The sequence below is a fragment of the Taudactylus pleione genome, unplaced genomic scaffold (assembly GCF_031769625.1).
Source record: "Taudactylus pleione unplaced genomic scaffold, aTauple2 ptg000010l, whole genome shotgun sequence".
NCBI classification, from domain to species: Eukaryota; Metazoa; Chordata; class Amphibia; order Anura; family Myobatrachidae; genus Taudactylus; species Taudactylus pleione.
This window is the reverse complement of record NW_028284413.1, coordinates 8,601,981-8,623,296: the sequence shown is the minus strand read 5'-3', so window position 1 is coordinate 8,623,296 and position 21,316 is coordinate 8,601,981. Positions and strand designations below refer to the sequence as shown.

Sequence of the window (21,316 nt, the reverse complement as noted above, 5' to 3'; positions counted from 1 at the left end):
AACCAGAAACTCCTTGACCTCTCGTTGTTGAATTGCCGACAGGGTTTTTGCCACTGTCACTTCGGGAACTAAGGGCCCTGGACTTACTGGAGGGGCTCGGACGGCCGACAGTACCGTTCTATCTTTCCAGGGCTTTAACAGATTTATATGGTATATCTGTTCCGGCTTTCTTTTCCCCGGCTGGTAAACTTTGTAATTGACCTGTCCCACTCTTTCTAAGATTTCAAAGGGCCCCTGCCATTTGGCCAAAAGTTTATTTTCCACAGTGGGAACCAACACTAACACTCTGTCCCCAGGAGCAAAGCTGCATAACCGAGCATTGCGGTTGTATACCCTCTGCTGTGCCTGCTGAGCCTGTTTCAGGTGCTCTCTCACTATTGGCACCTCTACAATAGGCAATGGAACTAGTGGACCCTTAAAACGTGGTCTGGGAGCATGATACTGACACTCAGGGCAGGATAAATCCTGACACATTGCCATGTGGGGATAGGACAAAGGACTATCAGGGTCTACGGGTTTACCATCAACTACCTTTACATTCTCCCTGGCTTTTACCAAAGTAGGGTCATTCAACTGCTCCATGGCAAAGACCTCTCTTCTGACCTCTAAATTAGGCAGACGATCCACTGGCCCAACAACACTTCCCACCTCAATGGGAGGCACATCAGTTGGTGGGCCACCGTCACGCTCCGCATTCTCTAGTTCGCCAACCATAGTAGGAAAAGGGAATAACTCTGACTAAGAAGAAACTCCCTCCTCCAATATATCGACAACCTTCTCAAGTGGACCGGGGTTGTTCACTTCTGGAACAAAACGGCTTTCCCACAATTTCCAGAAGTGAGCAAAGTCTCTCCCCAATATTGCATCGTACATCAGACCAGGCACCAAACCCACAGAAACTATAGCAGAGCCACATGGTGTCTCGATGTTCACCTCGGCAGTAACATAATATCGATTATCCCCATGTATGCAGGTCACACCAACAGTTTTCCCCTTATGCCTCAAGGGGTTCACCAGCTCAGCTTTTATAAGTGTCACCAAGCTACCAGAGTCTAACAGTGCCTCTACTCGGTTGCCATCTACAGTGAGTACACACATGTGCTTATCAGTCTCAGCCTGCCGGTCAGCCGTACAGGCTGTCTGTGCAAAGAAAGACCCCCTGCGGTAGACATGAGCAGTATCACATTGCATAGGTTCAGTTGTAAGTGAACAATTAGCGGAAATATGGCCGAAGTCACCACACCGGAAACACTGAATCATATTAATGTTTAGTCGTTTATGGGGCAAGAACCTTCCTGGCCTGGCAGGCCTGTCTCCAGGTTCTACACCCTCAGTCTTAGGTACATCCCACCGCCCAGCACCCTTCTCCCCTGGAACAGTCTTACCAGTGTCAATGGGAGTTCGCCGGGGCGCCATCGGGGCTTGGTGGGGCATACTCCTCAGCTCCTCAGCTGCCACATACCTCTCCACTAGCTCGACCAACTGGTCCGCGGTCTTAGGGTCTGCATGGCTCACCCACTTGCGCAGAGTCGCGGGTAATGATCGCAGGTACCGGTCCATCACGACCCTTTCCACAATCTGTGGTCCCGTCAGCGTCTCGGGCTGTAGCCATTTTGAGGACAGATGGACGAGGTCCTGCATTTGTGAACGTGGAGGCTTGTCCATATGGAACTCCCAGCGGTGGACCCGTTGGGCACGAACAAAGGTGGTGACTCCCAAGCGAGTTAGGATCTCCTGTTTTAGTTTTTTATAGTCCTTGGCATCAGCCAGGCATAAGTCGAAATATGCTTTTTGTGGCTCCCCAGACAAAAAAGGTGCCACCAGACTTGCCCACTGCTCCTGGGGCCAACTCTCCCTTTCGGCCGTTCTTTCAAATGCGGCGAGATAGGCCTCCACATCATCGCCCGAAGTCATCTTTTGGAGGAAGTGACTGGCTCGTACGGAGTGAGTGGTGGTGGGAGGACCAGTATTAACATCCCTGGGCCGGGCGACCAGGTGCTGTACCACCTCTCTTAAGGCCTGGCGGGTTTCCTCAATGGAGACCTGTTGGAGTCTGTTAGTCTCCTGCTGAGCTGCTGTAGCTTCCTGCTGAGCCCTGGTAGATTCCCGCTGAGCTGCTGTAGCTTGGAGCAAGGCCTTAATAATGTCCTCCATTTTGTCCTGGGGTGTAGGTTGGAAGCTGAACCTTGCCTCTCTGAGCATTGGCTGACGCCTCCTCTATGGGACTCCAAGGACACAGCGTTATTTCCACACTCACAACTTGGGTGTCTGTCCCTTTAATTTTTAAACGGAAAGTTTTCCTCTTGCTGCAACTTTAGTGTGTGTGGATGCCCGCATTCTCCACCATATTGTGACACAGTTAGGTTAGGGGGTCCCTCTCCTGGGTAGAGGACTCCTTCCTTACACACACACACAGCAGCAGGGAAGCAGCACACCAGTCTGGATGCAAGTACAAGCTGGTCGGCGCCAGTCTTTATTGTACAATGTCAGAAACATAAAGAAAACATAAACGTAAATCCTAGCCCTGTCGGGGCACTAACTTCACAGGTAGTTCCCTCACTACCAGAACCTAGCAGGGCCTAATGCCCTTGCCAGCAACAAAGCACAGCACACTACTCACAGATAGGTTTTCCAAGTGTCTCTGAGCAAACTCCCTGTCTGCTCTCCCAGGTGAGACAATCAGCCCTAAACACACTAGGCTTATATTGGCCACTCTCAGGTGGAAACCTTAACAAGCCTGTTACCAGGTTGCAAGGCCCAAAACCTGGAGTGGCCGTGGGTGGAGCCCTCCCTCTCCTCTCACCCACAACCCCTAGGTCCCAAACCGGCTTTTCAAAAAGCCGAAACTCAAGCCTGCTATACTGCAGACTTTCTCCTGGGGATTTTAAACACATAGGACAGGAATCTGGGATAAATGTCCCTGTCACAGACCACTTTACCAGTGATCCTATCACAATATATATATGTATAGATACATACATACATATATTCATTCATTAGAATCGAGGGTAATTTTTTCCTAAATATATACATATATATATATATATAAATATAATATATATATATATATATTCTGGTTTTGTGTGTGTAAATTAACAGCAATTTTAGGTCTACGCACCAATTGATGTCCCACTCCCCGATGTATCTCCGCCCACCTCTGTCCCATCTCCCAGGGGGGCCCTGCCTATTTTGTCATTACTGGACCCCACAATTTCTGATGGCAGCCCTGTTCCTAACTCCTCAATTTGCACATTACTTGGTTGCTGACGTCCTGCTGCTTGTGTTATGCAGCTATGTGTATAAACCATGTCCTTGTCCTGCATTGTTTTATTTTACTAATAACTGTTTTTCTTGTGTGCTCATTTATGTACTGTGTAAGGCGCCGCAGAACCTTTTTGGCGCCATATAAATAAAGGATAATAATGAAAGGTGCGAGTTGTCGTTTTCTCTGTGAATTTATTTTGCAATCCAATTAGCAACTGGCATTGAACCAGTCAGAGTAAACTCGCATATTTCCATTCGCACCTCCCTGAGGGTGAGAGGTAGTAGGGAAATATTTATTCTAAGGTTTTAATGTTGGGACACCGTGCAGAACGCCTTGGACACCCCCCGTCCTAATGGCTAATTAGGCATTTGGAAGCTTCCAAATGCCTAATTAGCCATTTGGAAGCTTCCAAATAGCTTAATTAGTCCAATAATTACATGTAATTTTTGGGGTGTAAAAAAACATTGTCTCAAATTACACCAAAATCATTTTTTTGTTGCTTTATATACCCCAAATTAAAGTATTTATTTTACATAATTGCCTTTTATTTTTTTACATTTATTTAAAGTCATCTTAAAGTACCCCAAAAGCATATTATTCCAACTTTTTATCCTTTTTTTTTTTGTATAAAAGTAAATGAAAAAAAGTTAGCTTTTTATTCTTTATTTTTTTATTTATTTTTTTAAATGAATAAACCAGCCATTTAACACTGTTTAACAACTTCCAGTACTTTTCATATGCCCACTAACAGCCTTCTGTATGATTCTGCATATGAAATTGACAGGTTTTTGGAGTCCAGGAAGGTTACCCCACTTTTTTATGCACCTCTCTCATATTGCATTTGGCTGACAATTCACATCCCCCTGCTGCAAGTACCGTGAATAGACATTTTTAATTGGATTGGAAAATTCTCAGGTACGCAAATTCATGCGAAGTCTGCAAGTTTCCTGATACAAACTTGCAACTCGCTCCTAATTGGATTGACCCCCATAGTGTTTGTTTTATGTTAATGCTGTTTGAGGGATTTCTTGTATCTTTAGCAGCTGAAGAAAGAAACAGAACTAATTGATGCACAGCTGCGCACGGTAGCCCCGATACAACAACTTGCGATGCTGGCAGGATGCGATGTGCCGTTCCAGAACGTCACATCTCGTTAATTGTGGGAACTGGATGCTCTTTTAGGCATAAAATTAGAATGTAGACGTAATATTAGTCATACCAGTAATACCTGGGTGGGTGTACCATCCAGTTTATAAATGTTATTTTAAGGGGAGTACCATGCAAAGTCCTATGCAATGTAGGCCCAGGGCAAATACCCCTTCGACTACTTGACAGGTAATTAATATAGTATAACTGTATTTATTTTTATTTAAATATCACAGATCTTGGTGGACTTGGGATCAAAGAATGGAAAAGGTCTGTACAAATCTCGAGTTCGAGTGTGCGTGGCTGGGAAATCCACATCTTTGATCAGCCTGGTGGGCCTGGCGAACAGTTCTCTATACCGTACTATGCCAGGACTCATTGCACTCTCAATGGACACACTGAAAACGTAAGAAATTAGCAAGATCACCGAATGGCAAAGATAGAAAAGATCAACAAGATCAGTATGAATGTGGATGCGGGGTCACCAAAAATCCTTATTGTTGTGTTGATCAATCAAGGATCTTAAATGGAAGACTCATATGTCTATGACGACATCCTGCCACAATATGGTGGTAACTGTGGCCAGCGTGATATTACTAAATACACTCACTGGCTCAAAATACATTCTATGTAATGGGGCTGGTAAAAGGGCCTGTGCATTTAAATGAAATAGAAGATATTTCATAATTAAACCAAAAGTAATACGGTGGAAATTGGTATGAAAACTGTATTCTTTGTGTATATCAGAAGATCCCATTGTGATCATCATCCCATCCCATCCCATGTTTTCACAACTATGGGAAAATACTGTGACTTTGTGCAATTTCCCATTTGAATCCTGTCCTCGTGAACAGTAAATCTACACAGATAAATACAATTGACTCTATGTAGCAAGGCAAATGTGGAGAAAAGAGCAGTACAGTCCCATTCTATCCTCCATATTTGCCTTTGGGTGTTGTTTGGTGGTAGATATGTCAGGGGTAAGGAGGGAGGGCAGGTATGCGTGCTATAGATATTGACATCAACTCTTTTCCACTTTGGCCTTCATGTCAATGCTGACGTCTAGTATCTCTCACAGTCCTGTCGTTTTCATCTTAAAAATATTTCCAAGATTAGACCCTTTCTCACTCAGGATGCCACTAAAACCCTCATACACTCACTGGTCATCTCCAGACTGGACTACTGTAACCTCCTCCTATCTGGCCTCCCCAACTCCCTTCTCTCCCCCCTCCAGTCTGTCCTCAATGCTGCTGCTAGGCTAATTTTCCTCTCAAAACACTGTCCATCTGCCTCCCCTCTCCTAGAAGCTCTGCACTGGCCCCCTTCCCTTTTAGACCCCAATTTAAGGTTCTCACACTCACTTACAAAGCCCTCAGCCATTCCTCTCCCATTTACATCTCTGATCTCCTCTCCCTTCACTCTCCTGTTCAACAAATGCACGCCGCCTCTCATGCCAATTGATTTCTTCTTCCCACTCCCGCCTCCAAGATGTTGGCCGCGATGCTCCCCATCTTTGGAACTCTCTCTCGCTTCCCATCAGACTCTCCACCTCTCTTCAATCCTTCAAACGGGCTCTCAAGACCCACTTTTTCATCAAAGCCTTCCAGCTCTCTTCTTAACTTGCTGCTACATACTCCTTCCTCCCTGCCTACCCCATCTGTGTCAACCCCTGTTTGTCTGTCCCTCCCCTTTAGAATATAAGCTCCTATGAGCAGGGCCCTCTACCCTCTTGTGCTTCTCCTTACTCCACCTTCATCTACTTCTTACTCTCTACCAGGGCGCGTAACGCTTGGTTGCTTTGCATTGCTTATCTGGGTGTTATGGTCGCGAATGTAGCAATGTACATTATCCTTGTCCTGTATTGTATTGTACTGTAAGTCACTGTAAATGAACTTATTTGTTTATGTACTTTGTAAGGCGCTGCGGAACACTTGTGGCGCCATATAAATAAACGATAATAATAATAGTGTTAGTGTCAGTAGTAGCAGTCACCACTAGAGGGCAGAAGTCTATTTCGGTTTTGTATTATATGCTACACCACAATATTGCATATTTGTATGGCTCTGCTTCAACAATGGAGCACTGGGGCTCTATGTGTGTGAGTATATAAAGTTCAATGTGGCTGGAGAAACAATGTTGTAAAATGCAATTCAATAAACTACTGTTATCTATTTGTAACCATTGTGTAACCATTATGTCATTATGTGGCCCCATCCTGCATGTGTGACCAAATTTAACATCTAATTATCATTGTAGATGGGTAATATTATATTAGGCAAAACATCAATATAGCTGGATTTTCCTTCACCTCACTAAACAAACAATAATTAAGTAATACACACACATTAGTTTGATGGGATGTTCTGAAATATGTTTACTATTTGTTTTTTAATATCACCAAACCTTTTATACAGGAAATGTATATATTGCTACTGAACTACAAATGCCATTAAGAGAAAAATAAAATGACAAATGTAAGTGTACACCATATACAGTCTGGTCTCACTCCCTCACACCCTCACTCCCTCCCTCTCCAAAAAAGTCAGCACAGCTGGGATCTACGTAACCACTTCCCAAAAGTTCTGGGTCTTGCAGCTGTTGTCCGCTGAGTGTGACATAGTTGGTGGAAAATGTTCTCCCTTTAGTACTATTCTCCCCTGATCTTCAGCACTGACCAAATACAGTATTAAAGCCCTCTATGTCAGTAGCCGGTTTCAGCAGTGGCCGGCCTCTTTCAGCTCAAAATGCTTCAACTACAATATAAAAATATACTTATTTATCTTACAAGTAATATGGCTATTACAGTATACAAGGTGTACAGACATACATTCCAAATGATGGGGATGATACAGAGTTGAACACAAGCCTGTTTTGTGAATGTATCTTGTGTATGTTCATTTTCATTTGGAGGTTTTTTTATTCCTTTGAGTTATTTATCCACACAAACGCTAGGGGAGCACAGCCAGAGTATCTATCCTTAGTTCCTGCATCACACAGGCTGGATTTTTTTCTCTGGTTAAAACATTGCAAATACACTTTTCTAGTTAAACTTGTGCATGGCAACTACATACCCTACAAGCATTTTCATTTGCGTATGCTCCGGGGGCCAAGTGCATCTATTGGATAGTGAGAGTCGTACGCAACACCGTCACATCTCCACTTGTAGCTGATGGTAACTGGGTGGTAATGGGGCGTTTGCACCTAGGCAGACTTTAGCGTGGAAACATTGAAGGGATGTCCATATAACTGCCGGCTATGTAAAGTTGTGCGTTCACATAGATATTCCTGTTATCAGATGTATCTTTTGCACCAGGGATAGTGCTGGTGCCAGTACGCACTGATAATGATGACGGCTATGAAACCAAGGGTATAAGGTAGGGGTGGTGCGTGGAACATAAATGCTTATAGCTCAGCATATAGGCAAATAGCCCAAATTTTCTCCATGCATGCAATGCGCTAGCAGTTACTGCCAACTATGCATCAGTCCCTATATGAGTAAATGTTTTCTTGCCTTGTCAGAATCCAAAGATGCGTTTTCATACTTGTTACACAACCTCCTTCATCCACTATAAACAATGTAATGGTATGACTGGATGTTGCTCATTGCTTAAATAATAATATCAAAGCATGAAAAAACGTTTTAAGAGTAGGACATTCCAGATGTACGTTACTCATAAATAAGAGTGTATATGCCACATAGACCTAGCACTGTACAATGAGCAACTTAGAAAGGATGTTTAGAGATTTATTACATTTGCAGTCAATACTGTGAAGCAGGGGAGGTTATCAGTATTACTAATTTAGAGGCACTTTCATTTTAGCTGGCCTGGAGATCTGCCATTATAGAGAATGCTAGCTAGATTTGTCATAAATACACACTGTATTTAAGATGTCCGTAGGATAACCTAAATCAGGGCCTTCATTTTAGGGTTGGGTAAACTGGATAATTATTATCTAGAGGCCAAAACTTATGGGTGTTCTCAACATCAAAGCCAGTACTATTATAACCTGTAGAAAGTAAACTTAGTAGTCAGCATACTAGCTACTAGAGGAGCAAATACTTTATGTAAAACAGTCAGGTCCAATAATATATAGGGAGGAATTAGATAAGGAATCATTCTCTCATTATTGTCCTTTAATCATTATCAATTTTTCTTTAAAAGGTTACACAAAAGCTTGCAATGGCACACATTTCAGATTAATGGAGAAAGTGAGACAGGGTATGACCCTTATCGCGAGAGTTTACAATCTAGAATAAGGGAGGGCAATAATCGCCCCCCCCAGCTGTTGTAGAACTACACATTCCAGCATGCCCTGCCAGTTTTCCTATTTGGCCATGCTAAAACTTTTGCAAGGCATTTTGGGATGTGTAGTTCAGCAACAGCTGGAGGGCCTCTTATTGCCCACCCTTGATCTAGAAACTTTATAACCACACACATAAGGAAAGGTCCTTAATGCATGTGGCAGGCAAAATAGGTAATTGGATCCTCTAGGTATATTTATTTAAGAATATGATAATGTTATTCCTAACCTGTTAGAATTATAATTTGTGTTTGGGAACTTTACATCTAGTTGTTAGTGGACAAGGACTTGATGATAAGAAGGACCAGGACATGTTAGTCAGAAGAACCAGGACCTGACACTTGAGATCCTTCTTCATTCATTAATGATTTTTGCAGGTCAACCTGAACATTTTTATTATGGGATAATGCTCCCAATTTGTACCAATCAGTGACTATATGCCAGTGCTATATAGTTTATGATTACTTAGCACAAAAGGTCAGAGAGGCATGTGCTGAGCTCTGATTGGTGGACCTCATCAAATACTGTTCTGACCTGTGGTAAAGATCAGCAACAGCCTCATGGAAGTATATCAGTTGGGAACCAGCAATGGTTTCATCCACCATTGTTCGTCTCTGGTTTAATTCTTGCTGGGCAGCAGGCCAATTAGGAAGTGTGGATGGGGCTTTTGTGGGTCATGTCAGGAGGCAGATCTAGTCTCTTTGTCCTGAAACATAGGTGGGGGAACATTGCGTTGCTCTGTGCTAATGATGGAGGAGAACATTTGAATCTATGTCATTGATGGCAAAACCATCGGCCATCATGGTGGTTAACCATAGATGTTTTTTAACCGTTGATGGTTGATAGCCATACCTAGGCAGCTGTGCCTGCAAGACATGTATAATGTTTGCTGAATGCTGAGGAAGAATGGTGCCCCTCGTAATGTAACAGAAGCAGTGAGGTATTTACTATGTTGGATACACATATACAGCTGTATATAACATGTCTGACTTATTAGGGGATAAAGTTTAGGAAAAATACATTTGTATAATTGTTTATTTTTTACCATATTTGCAAACTCACAATACATACTATTGACACCTCCTATAGTATTAGGACTAAACAAAACCAACTTAAATATGCAACTATATATATCCTACTGAAATCTGTGGGTTTGTTTTTCTTATAAGAATTATTTTTGTTGTTGTTTTTAATCATTATAAGGTGAAGTCTGAGCATGTCTTCCTCCTCTGCGTGTAACCAGCCCAGCATAGTGTGTGTAGTGGAGTCTGATAATAATTTCCATGTGTGGCATGAATGCAATGTGTACTGCACCTATTGTGCTAAATTTAATGCATTATTAGTTGTTGCATGAATGTCACAGTGCGCCATACCCCGGCTTCCACTCACCGGGTCCGGCAGCACTGGAATCTGCAGCGGGCAGCAGGCGGGGAGTACCCGGCGCACGCTGCCATGACTTCTTCTCTGGGTCCCCCGCATGCGGGCTGGAACTGCAGGCGGCCGTGGCTCTCCTAGGAGCGTGCGCACCGTCCTGCAAAGTAATTTAAAGGCACAGGCGCGTCAAACGTGAATTCATGTTTAGCGTGAGATTTGAATTTCCTCTATAAGAGGAAGTCTCTGGCACCAGACAGGTGCCAGAGTATAGGCTCCATACCATACTCCAGCGTTCACAGAACTTACCTGTTATCCTGATCTTGACCTTGGCTTGTTTGTGACTCCGATTTCGTCTGACCCCTTGTACTGCTCCTGATATCTGGTTCTGACCTCGACTGCTTCCTGTGACACGTTTTCGTCTGCTCCATGGTACCGTCTCGTCTGTTTGGTTCTGACCCAGCCTGTCGACTACGTTTATTCTTCTGCACCTGATCCTGTGTCCACCAGTACCTGTATAGGGGAACCTAAGTTGAGGGCCGCGACCTGTGTGTTGGACACAGCCAAGTCCATACCTTCTTGCGAGGGTCCCTGGTGAATACAGCCGGCACATTAGACTCCGCCCCTCAGGTATAGGTCAAGCCAATTCCCTAAATACGGGCCGCATCCACATTCCATCCGAGAGTTGTGACAATGAATTTCTGGATTGGAGGGACTGGGAGTCCCTATGTCTGTATTTGGGGAGAGGCTGTCACTATATGTGTGTGTTCATGTGTGTATATGGGGTGCCAGATGGAGCAAAGTTTGTTGCGTTTGATATGTATATTTGTTTTTCATTCTTGATTTTTTTTTATGTTTTATACATATTTGCAGTGGTGTTTGTATAGTACTATAGTACAGGGAACAAAGTGCATATTAGGTGCAGTTAGGGACCTGCGAGCCATTCTCATTGTGAATTTGCATTGCATGATGGTCTTTATAGTCTAAAACGCCAAAGAAGAAAAAAAGCGTTGTCCTGTTTGGCGCACTATTATTAGTGCGCCAAACAGGACGTTTTTTTTCTTCTTTGGCGTTTTAGGTCTTATGGTTGTCAAAAGGCTGCACCCCCTTTAATATACACAAGAATTTGTGGTGAACACTAAGGGGCCAAATCTAATTGGTATAATACTAACAGTGTTGGACTTGTGCAAGGATCCATTATTCCAGTTTTCCCTTTTCCCTGAATTTTGAACCTGGTCTTTATAGTCCTAGAGCAAGGTTTAGTGCACTCTAGCGATAAACACCTAAGCCTCGGCCAAACTACAACTCCCGGCAGCACACAGGTAACAGTCACCTTCTTCTCCCAGTGCTGGTTAGATAACTTTTCTGTACAGGGATGTGCTATCGGCAGCATGTGTTCATGGAGCTGCACAGTAGTGCTGTGTCAGTGTTGTGTCTGTGTGTGAGGAGACTGGGAGAGAGCAGTGATGTCCACTCCACATACAGAGGCGAAATCAGCAAAAGCAAAAACCCCTCAGGCTTACTGATCTCTGTCATCAGGTAGGTGGTGTGGCAGGTTACTCCAGCTGCCACTAAGCGGCGGCATTCAGTGATTTAGGGGCACCATTATGAAAATATATCTTGACCCTCTCCCCCCAACCTAAAAACGTTGTGGCACCTCTTAACGTGACATCATATTAATCTTTTATAATTAAACATGGGTTTTTTTACATGCATGAAAAAACAGCATGGGCATTATCTTCACAAATCTTACTTGAGTAAATAATGACAGGAACTACTGTAAAATGACTCTTACACTGACACTGACAGGTGAGTCAGCTGTCACATGTTGGTGCCTAATACTACAGCATTGCACCAAATGTATCTATTGCTCAATCCCTCGGCATTCCATATAGTGTCCATTAAGCTGCCCACAACTTGTCTGAGAATTTTCCTGGTTTCATATGTGTAACAAATATTATCATCATGATGTCTATTTTTAGTCCACCCGGAGAAAGACATGTACTGTAATGTTCTGGTCCTTATTGCACTAGGTCACATACAACTGCAATTTGTGTAACTTTCTTTACATATAAACCTCCATCCTATCTTTACATATAAACCTCCATCCTATCATTCTAGAAATGTACCCAGGACTTTTGTTACCATACTTTCGATAGTTTTTCTAACATATATATCTGATGATATCTGCAGAAAGGACCCTATGTATAATGAGTGACTTGCCCTTGTATCCAACGAGGCCTCCATGGGTCTTTTTTTCAATGTATTCCTGGCATGTTATTTATTTCCTCGTGTGTTGCACCTGTCTCTGTCTGTCCGCAGTGCAGGGTCACATTTCTGTTCCATAGTCTCTTCCTTAATGGTGGTGGAGGGAGGGCAGCAGTGAGGAGACATTATACAGGCTGAGGAACAGCAGTGGAATTGGGAACTATGGAGTGGTTATGGATCATTATCACACTGAGCTTAGTTTTCTGCTGTTCAGGTAAGATCGTGTTGCACATTACGTCTTCATCTCTCCACTATCTCTGCTTGAACATTTGTTTTCTACCACAGTTCTGCCATTGTCATTAATACACTAATTTCCAGCTCAGAGGGAAAAGTAGAATACACTCCCATCAGTAACTCCCAGAAGTGTTTGTTTGGCTTCTAAATTCAATATGTGATTGTGTTCCCTGCGTTTTCATCTTGTGTATTTTGGGCTTGTATGACATATGTGTTACTTTATATGTGTGTTGTGTGCTCTCTAAAGGTCATTTATGAATATGCAAAACATGCAGGAATGCAGAAATCTCCTATTTGTCTACATATCACATATACAGTATATTATATAGGTGAACAATCACATCCCAGATTTTGCATCTGGAAAATCAAATGCCACCTACTTTTGTGAGTAAAACTACAGATCCAAATAGAAATTGTGGTGAAAGGATCATTTCAAAGTTCAACTCATTGGGTGTGATACAGAGTTGAACTCAAATTGAACGTGTGTTCGCTCATTACCATTACATGTACAGAAATACATGCGTGTTTTCTCCTGTATAGTCTACCTGCCCCTATCCATACACTTGGGGCCCCATTTATTAACAAACCTAAATACCAGCATCATATTTAGTTTTGTATCGCAGTGATACAAACGAATATGCCACTGGTATCCATCACTACTTACCCCTCTGGCGAGGTCCAGCTATGTCCTCCTCGTCGTTGGGGTCCTCAGTTCAGCTGCTGGCAGCCTATCGCTAACGGACTTCTGTGTCATGTACATGCACAAAGGTCAGTCTGTGCATGTATATGGCTGTTTAACCCGGCGGGCACCCGGTAGTGCCTGGAAGGCTTCACTGATGCCGGAAAGCCTGCTGCCGGGTTCCCATTGCTGGCAATGGGGGCAGGGTTGTCTTAACAGCAGTGTGGGCCCTGGGCAAAGCAATGCCCTGGGGCCCCTACCCACCAATTCACAGGAAAAATATGTAAATGGTCAATAAAATTAAACCCTGCTGCATGCCCATCAGACCTCCCACACATGCAGAGAGTCTCTGTCTGACTGGTCTAAAGCCGGCGGATGAAGTGAAACTGGGACTGAGGTGAGTACTCGTCAAGGGGGGGGATGGGGTGGGGAAGGTTAGATTGGAATACAGTGCAACGGCGGCCGGCTTATGAAAATATCACAAATTTACCAACTTGCCGCGGCTGCAGGGGGGCGGGTTGGTGGGCCCCTAAAAGCTTCAGGCCCTTGGGTAACTGCCCAACAAGCCCAGTGGAAGAGATGGCCCTGAATGGGGGCCACATCGCTCTCGCTATCTAAAGATGGTGACAGTGATGCATTGACAAACAGCGGCAATCTTAGATTACAGCTGTTTGTTAAATGTTGAAAGGAGAACATAACCCCTTTAGCAAGTGCTAAAGGGGGATATGCATCGTTGTTAAATGGGGCGATTGGTTTGCTACTCATCATCAGTGTATACTTGCAACAACTTATACTTGATGAAAATGATACACCTCCAAATATATATTCATATGCTGACTCCGAACATTGTATACAGACGTGCCCACTTATACCTATCCTAAAATAACGCCAAATAGCCCAGTTTGGCACGCCGTGGACTTTGCGACTAAGCTGCACCATATTTTCCCCAAAATATTTGCATTGTAACACTCAGGTAGTGAAGTAATAAACAAGGTGCGCTGCCCACAGAAACTCACTTGAACAACCTTGATTTTCTCTTAACTCCTCTTGACCCCAGAGAGGAAAAGACCCCAGGAACAATGGGCCTGATTCAGACCCACTCGCGAGCGGCTGTCAGCTCGCAAGTGGGTCGATGTTCTGGACTGAGCATGCGCACGACGGAGGGAGCTCCGTCGTGCGCATGCGCCAGACGCGACGAGCGAAGGAAAGTCCTTCGCTCGTTGTGTCTGATCAAAGGGGGCGTGCTGTCGATGTTGATTGACAGCACGCCCCCTTTGGTAGGCGTGCCGGGGGCGTTCCCATGGGAACGCCTCCGTCAGAAGCCAAAATCACTCCGGAGCTTGCGGTTGAAAACCTCAACCGCAGGCTCCAGCTCGCAGTTTCGATGGTCGCGATGGTCACGACCATCGCGGCCATCAAAATGCATGCTCGTATAGCCTGTGGGTGGTGACCCACAGCTATACGAGCGTCCAGGAGGACGCTCCATTTTCATGGAGGCCGGCCCTCATTCAGAGCGTGCGCTCTGCTCAGAGCGTACGGCTCTGAATGAGGGCCAATATGCACTAAGGCCACACAGAAATTGCGGATACTACTGAATATTAAATTGTTTCCTTATTAATCAACTACTGGGGATTGTTCTAATATGAACCTAAAAAGTTCTGCCAGTTTTCTTTAAATTAACATTGCGTTAACTCATAGGTGGAGCGCAGTTACAAGACCAATACTGAAATAAAGTAAACATGTAAGAACCCTTTCCTAACACTATGTTCAATAAATATATATACAGTATATTAAAATAATTGTTAGTTAAAAAACATTAAACACCTAAGAACTGAATAAATATGTAGAAGATGCTGCACCTATACACTATTCAGATCCATAAATACCTGTAACCGTTATATGTTATTAACTAAATCATATATATGTTGTGGTTCTCTTCAAGACTCTAGTTAGTAAAACCATGCATATGTACATTTGCAAGTGTAAATCAGTTTGGTACCAGACTTGGGGTGGTGCTCATAATGTCTTCAGGATGTAGTTGGCATCCTGGAGCACAGAGCGCTTAGGGGTTACGGTTAGGCGCTAGGGGGAGAGTTAGGCTTGAGCTGCGGGGGGGGGGGGGGATTTAGGGTTCGGCTTCAAGAGGTGAGGGTTAGGGTTGGTCTATGGGAGAGGTTGGTTAGGGGAAGGATTAAATTACTTATGTCCAGGTGTCAAGATTTCAACTGCTGGGATATCAGTTCCAGGATTCTGACTGCAGGCATTGTATGCACCGGGATTGTGTACCCAACCCTTGTCTTCTTTTTGGTGCGACTGGTAATACTTGTTCCTCTAAAATACACCTAAGTACTTGGCAGGGCCATCAGCCCGGACAGAGAAGGGGCCTGCACCTGGCTCCTACCTAGAGACCAGCCTGGGGGCCAAGGAGATATCTGCCTCCTGGGCCGGTACAATTTTGTTAGTGGGAGGGCAGCCGGCCGCCAGAGACTAATGGCTCCACTCCCTGGCTGTTTGGCCACTGCCATGCTAGAGGTGCCAGGCGATTGCCACGATGTATACGTGAGCTGTGTGCCCGGCTCTCTCTGTCTCCCCGAGTCTCTCCTCCTACGTCAGCGCACTCTGATGCTGAGGGGAGTGAGACGTTAAGACGTTGTGATATCGTTCCGAATCATACACCAGCTAGAATAACAGTAGCCTACAAGAGGAGTCAACACACACCTCCCTGGCCAGCCTGAGCCGAGCCCTAGTAGTGAACAGATGATGAGAAGAGAAGGAGGAGAGGAAGAAACGGAAGCTCTGGTGCTTATAGCACATTAAGCTGATGCAACTAACTGCTGAGATACAAACCAAAGTGTGCTTGAAGCACCAGAGCAGAGAGTGGCACCCCAGGCAGGAAAGAGGAACTGCATGGGGTGTGACAGGTGCAGGGTGCTCACGGGCGCCGAGAGGGGGTGGGGGGAGTACTAATTGCCCAAGCTTGCTGGAGGGGCCTGGTGGGGGCCCGGGTTCGTCACTGCTCCCCTCCCCCCTCTTACATCACAGCAGCTCAGCACACGCGGCTGTGTGCTGGGCTGCACTAGGAGACTGCTCGTGGCTGCTAAGAAGTAGTCTCCTATGCCTGTGAGGGGGAGCAATCCACTGGTTATACGCTGGGCTGAGTTGGCGCCTCCCGTGATTAGGTCACGCCCCCTTTTACCCGGGCTCGGTGCGGCTCTTGGCGGGCCTGAGGGTGCTGCAATGATCACTACCATCTATGGTGCCACGTATCCTTGTGCTTTATCTGCGACTTTATATTAATTATTTTGATACAAGCATAGCAATCTTAAGTGCCCGGGACATTATAATATAAAATAAGTCTGTGAATCACCACCTGTAACAGAGCGTCTAAGTGGCACCAGGTGTCTCATCCCATATTGAGATAAGTGTATCAGGACACATTCTGTAGACTGTAGTTCAGTCATCAGGGCCCTGATTAAACTTTGCATATGGGAGAACTCCCTGCTACAGCCCTGTTACACCTCCTCAGTCGCAAGTGCGATTGAAATACTAATTACTCTGCTTCACCTGTATACTCATTTCCAGATCATGCGCAGTGTGAAAACAAGCAGATACGTTCCACAAACAGTCATACATTCATCTCCACATCAGTCCCATAATGTCTTAAATCAATCATGACATTGGTTCTGTGTTTATTTTGTTACTTTTCTGTGTTTCTCTCTAAAAAGCACTTAAAGGTGCCCTCCAACCAATGTAATAGAAAGCATTCAAAGTTCACCTGTAGGGTGGGAAAGATGTCTTATTGAAAGTATAGGTCAAAGTCTGGTTTAAACAACTTCCACTGATGTGTAAAATGAAACGGCTTTTGTGAGGCTTTGGTGCCCTGTTGAATAGGAATCTTATTTAAAACATTTTGTCCAACAAGCCAAAATTTCTGTGCACAGACTGGAATCAGCAGTGACCAGCTCTTCCTATGAGAAGATGCTCATTTTGCACCCCTGCCGCCATAAGCTGGACGTACACTAGACCAACTTACATCCAACTTACATCCAACCATCCGACTAGTTGGCTGGTTGAGATACAAGAAGAGAAATAGAAGATTGTCTCTTTGTTGGCGCACTGAGAAAATCAATAAAATATAACTTTTATTAGATGAAATTAAAATGACATGCCTCTCCAGTGAAATATTAAAAGCATTTTATTGTATAAATAATAATCGTGAAAAAAGCAAAAGAAAATGTGAATAAAGAGAATTGAAAATAAAGTAGATCTCGCTGTCCAGTGATTTCTTTCTCTATATGTTTCCAATTATTCAGCCGTCGGTATTTCATACCCAACCAGTTCCAACTGTCCTATTTTTGTCGGAACAGTCCCATTTTTTTGAGGACTATCCCGCAGTCCCACAATCAGGATGAACATCCCAAATCACAAGGGTTGGGGTTTATGTACTGTTATGGAGCATACACACGGTCAGATTTGTCAGACTTGTCAGATTTGTCAGATGAACGATTGAACGATTAAACGATTTGAACGATTTGAACGATTTTACCAAAGTTTTGAACGATTTGAACGATTGAACGATTTTTGACTGCATTAAAATGAATGGAATCGTCCAAGTCTGACTGCAAACACATCAGATGTCAGAAATCGTTATCTGACCATCGGGAACGCGCATCGTTGATCGTCCATCGTTCAGGCATGTCAGTTATGAACGATTTTCCTTCAGATATGAACGACTGAACGATTTTTAAATCGTTATCGTTCATATCTGAAGGAAAAATCTGACCGTGTGTATGCACCATTATACGCTGTGAAGCAGCAAGCAGCATAAAAAAGGCATTTTTAGAAAAAGTAAACCGGGGATGAACAATAATGCCCACCAGGGTGAGACCATGGCCAATGTATATGTGTCCATGCCACACAGTGAGCCACGGACACTCCCTCGTCCCGCCGACGAAACCTCCAATGTTAGGAGATGTGTGTATATATAGAAATATAGGTGCAAATGGCATATTCACTGCACATGATTTGCACTGTGAATGACACTGTAATGTCCTATGCTACCACTCACTCTGTTACACCACACATCACCTGTGATTTTGAAGAGACCAAAATGAATCCGATTTTGAGAATTAAGACAACACAGAGAAAAAATTGCAGATGTTGAAAATGAAATGTTTGTCATTTAGTCAGAAAATACTTTTTAATGTACCACGTGGTCTGAACAGTGGCGTAACTTCATCCCAGTCACACAGAGGCAAGATAGATGTTGCCCCCCCCCCCCCCGTTACTCTCACAGTTACAATGGTGTCATACTGCAAAACAAGCAATAAACTAGGGACAGATTTCGTTTTATGGGTATATCCATATGGGATGTGACATCACTGTGAAATTTGCTTGGTGTACTTGAGTGTTTTACATAAACAAGTTTCTGAATGTTTTTACATTTTCCAGGCTCCAGTTCGGAGAGTGAAGAAGAACACCTACTTAGATACCTGTTTGAGGAGAAAGGCTACAGGAAGGATCTGCGCCCAGTTGAACATGTAGATGATACAGTGGATGTGTATTTGTCAATGACCCTGTCTAATCTTATCTCGCTTGTAAGTCTATTCTTTATTAATATATTCTTCTCAATCTAGGGGCTACTCTAACTCTTTGGGGGGAATTCAATTCAATGCGATGTTGAATAGCGACGGGAAGGAGCTCCCGAAAGTATTCAATACACCTCGCTGTTTGGGTGGGCTAAGGATTTCTACTCGCACCCCCCTGGGTATGCGAGGAGAAATCCTGCGCAGCTATTTTTCTGCATAGCGCGGCGCTAACAGCCGCGTGCCCGGCACTTTGGTCAGAGAATGCCAGTTACCGTGCCTTTACACCCTTGTTAAGGCGCAATAACTGGCATTCTCCGACCACACAGCGCACTGAATTGAATAGCTCTGGGAGCTCACTCCCGGCGCTATTCAATTCGCATTGAATTTAATTCCCCCCATTGTGAGTTAACACAACTCATCTGTTACAGCATGTGAAAGGGCATTAAGCTTAGGGCAAAATATTTATTATCTGGTCATAATTTATTTATCTCATGATCCCCTCAATGTGTAACACTGTGTAATATGTCCATGCTTTATAAACAAATAAGATAAATAAAAGGAGTGGCTACAATTGTGCAAATAACATACTCAATATCACAATAATATAATAAATCTACTTTGCTATTACAGTATATTTAAACAAATAGCAATACACTCATATACAATATCTGACAAGACAAACAGCTGTTAAAAAAACCACCGTCATATGGGGGGAATTGTATCACACCTCCTAAAGAGTGTAGAAGTTGCCCATAGCAACCAAACACCACCTGCTAGCATTTATCAAGTACACTCTTTAAACTTATGGGTAGAAGCTGAGTGGTTGCTATTGGCAACTTCTCCACTTGTCCTCTTCTCCACTCTTAAGAAGGTTTGATACATTTCCCTCTATGGGGAAGATGTATCAAATCTTGGAGAGAGATAAAGCAGAGAAAGATAAAAGGCTCTATTTAATGTCAGATTTCCCCAGCGGTGCCCTTAATTAGTGCACGTTTCGCTTCCCTATACACTAGTATGGGGAAAGAAGCCTGCTGCAATTCAGAGAAGCTTAGCTTTCCGTTTGTCAGTCTCCAGGATCTATTGTCAGGCCAGGATGGTGTAATGAGCCTTGCTGTGGAGAAAAGCAGTGAAGATAGTCGACTTCCTGCCTTTCCTGGTCATTGCCCAATAGCAGAGCTCCCATTTCTCACCCCCTTCCCCTCATTACCCATCTCCTGCTTCTGGTATTTATAAAAATCTGATCAGCACTGATCAGAGTGCCAGCAGTGGTAAGACTGGCTAGTCAGGGGGGGGGGGGGGGGCAGGTAAGACTGGCTAGTCAGAGGGGAGGGGGGGGGGGGGCAGTGACAGGGAAGCAGGATCTGGGTTTAATCTCACCTTTTGACAACAGACTGAGGTTCCACTAGCCAAACACCAGTGTGAGCTCCTGACTTTTCTGACATCTGCACGAGGTCAGAGCCAGCGCTGGGTACTGGGCAGAGAGCAGGGAACTGGGTACAGCGCTGGGCAGAGAGCAGGGAAGTATTCAAATTCTCCGCTCTTTCGTTTCCCAGCACAAATTACGATATCCTGAGATAGCGTAATCTGTACACTGCAGAGGATCTTATGAATTGCACTCGACATACAAAAGTATGGTGATGATGCGATTGATCAATAGAACAGGGGTGCCGCTGATGAAGTTAATGAACTTCTCCATAGTAACCCGCTCTGTGAATAGCAGTAAGCAAAGAAAAGCCCTGTTTACCACAAAGCACAGCTTTTCTCTGCTTTATCTCTCTCCAAACCTTGATAAATCTCCCCCCTATATGTCTAACCTTAGTTATGTAAGTATAATGTCATACAGAATAAAATGTCACTGAACAGCTTGAATGATGGGAGACAGGAGATATATCAAACCTTGGAGAGTTAAAGTGGAGAAGCTTCCCATAGCAACCAATCAGCTTCTGTTATTTTAGAGTCTGTGTTAGATAAACGATAGTTAGAAGCTGATTGGTTGCAATGGGAACTTCTCCACTGTATTTTTCTGGAAGGATTGGTACATTTCCCCTATGGGAACATATAAACAATTAATATTTGCAGGAAGACGCCCATTTTCATTTCAGGGGTACATACAAATACTACGTATGACCCTACGGGGGACCACAGCAGTTATCAGTGCTATCTACTGCCAACCTCTGTTTTTGATCACAAAAGCAGCCCCTATAGAAACCTATGGGTGCTGCTTATTTGCCAAATTTACTAAGCTTTGCATTCCTGTGCTTGGCCCCGGTAGCTAACACCATCTCCAGATGGCGCTAGCTGTTGTAGCCTATGGGCTACATTCCGCAAAAAATACCGTAGACTTTCCACTCGCACATGCAGACTGTGCTTACACTCCGGGAGGGGGCAGCTAGGCTAGCACAGTGGGGGGACGTAGCTTGGCATAAGGGCGTTGCAGGGACTTGACACGGCATTGGGGACGGA

At 44.1% G+C, this 21,316-nt stretch overlaps 2 protein-coding genes across 3 annotated transcripts in view; both read left to right on the top strand.

The window, feature by feature from the left end:
• Positions 1-6,528, top strand: part of PRSS56 (serine protease 56) — a 44,384-nt gene extending 37,856 nt beyond the window's left edge. Inside the window, exon 17 of the mRNA XM_088467435.1 lies at positions 4,648-6,528. Within this exon, the coding sequence (XP_088323561.1) occupies positions 4,648-4,821 (174 nt within the window). The 3' untranslated portion in view covers positions 4,822-6,528. The remainder of the gene's footprint in view (positions 1-4,647) is intronic.
• A 5,892-nt stretch (positions 6,529-12,420) lies between these two features.
• The window catches only part of CHRND (cholinergic receptor nicotinic delta subunit), a 49,145-nt gene continuing 40,249 nt past the window's right edge, over positions 12,421-21,316 (top strand). Inside the window, exons 1-2 of one of the 2 annotated variants that reach the window (XM_088467434.1) lie at positions 12,421-12,566; positions 18,717-18,862. In XM_088467434.1, coding sequence (XP_088323560.1) covers positions 12,515-12,566; positions 18,717-18,862 — 198 coding nt within the window. In that variant the 5' untranslated portion in view covers positions 12,421-12,514. The remainder of the gene's footprint in view (positions 12,567-18,716; positions 18,863-21,316) is intronic. The other variant, XM_088467433.1, reaches the window with a different exon arrangement.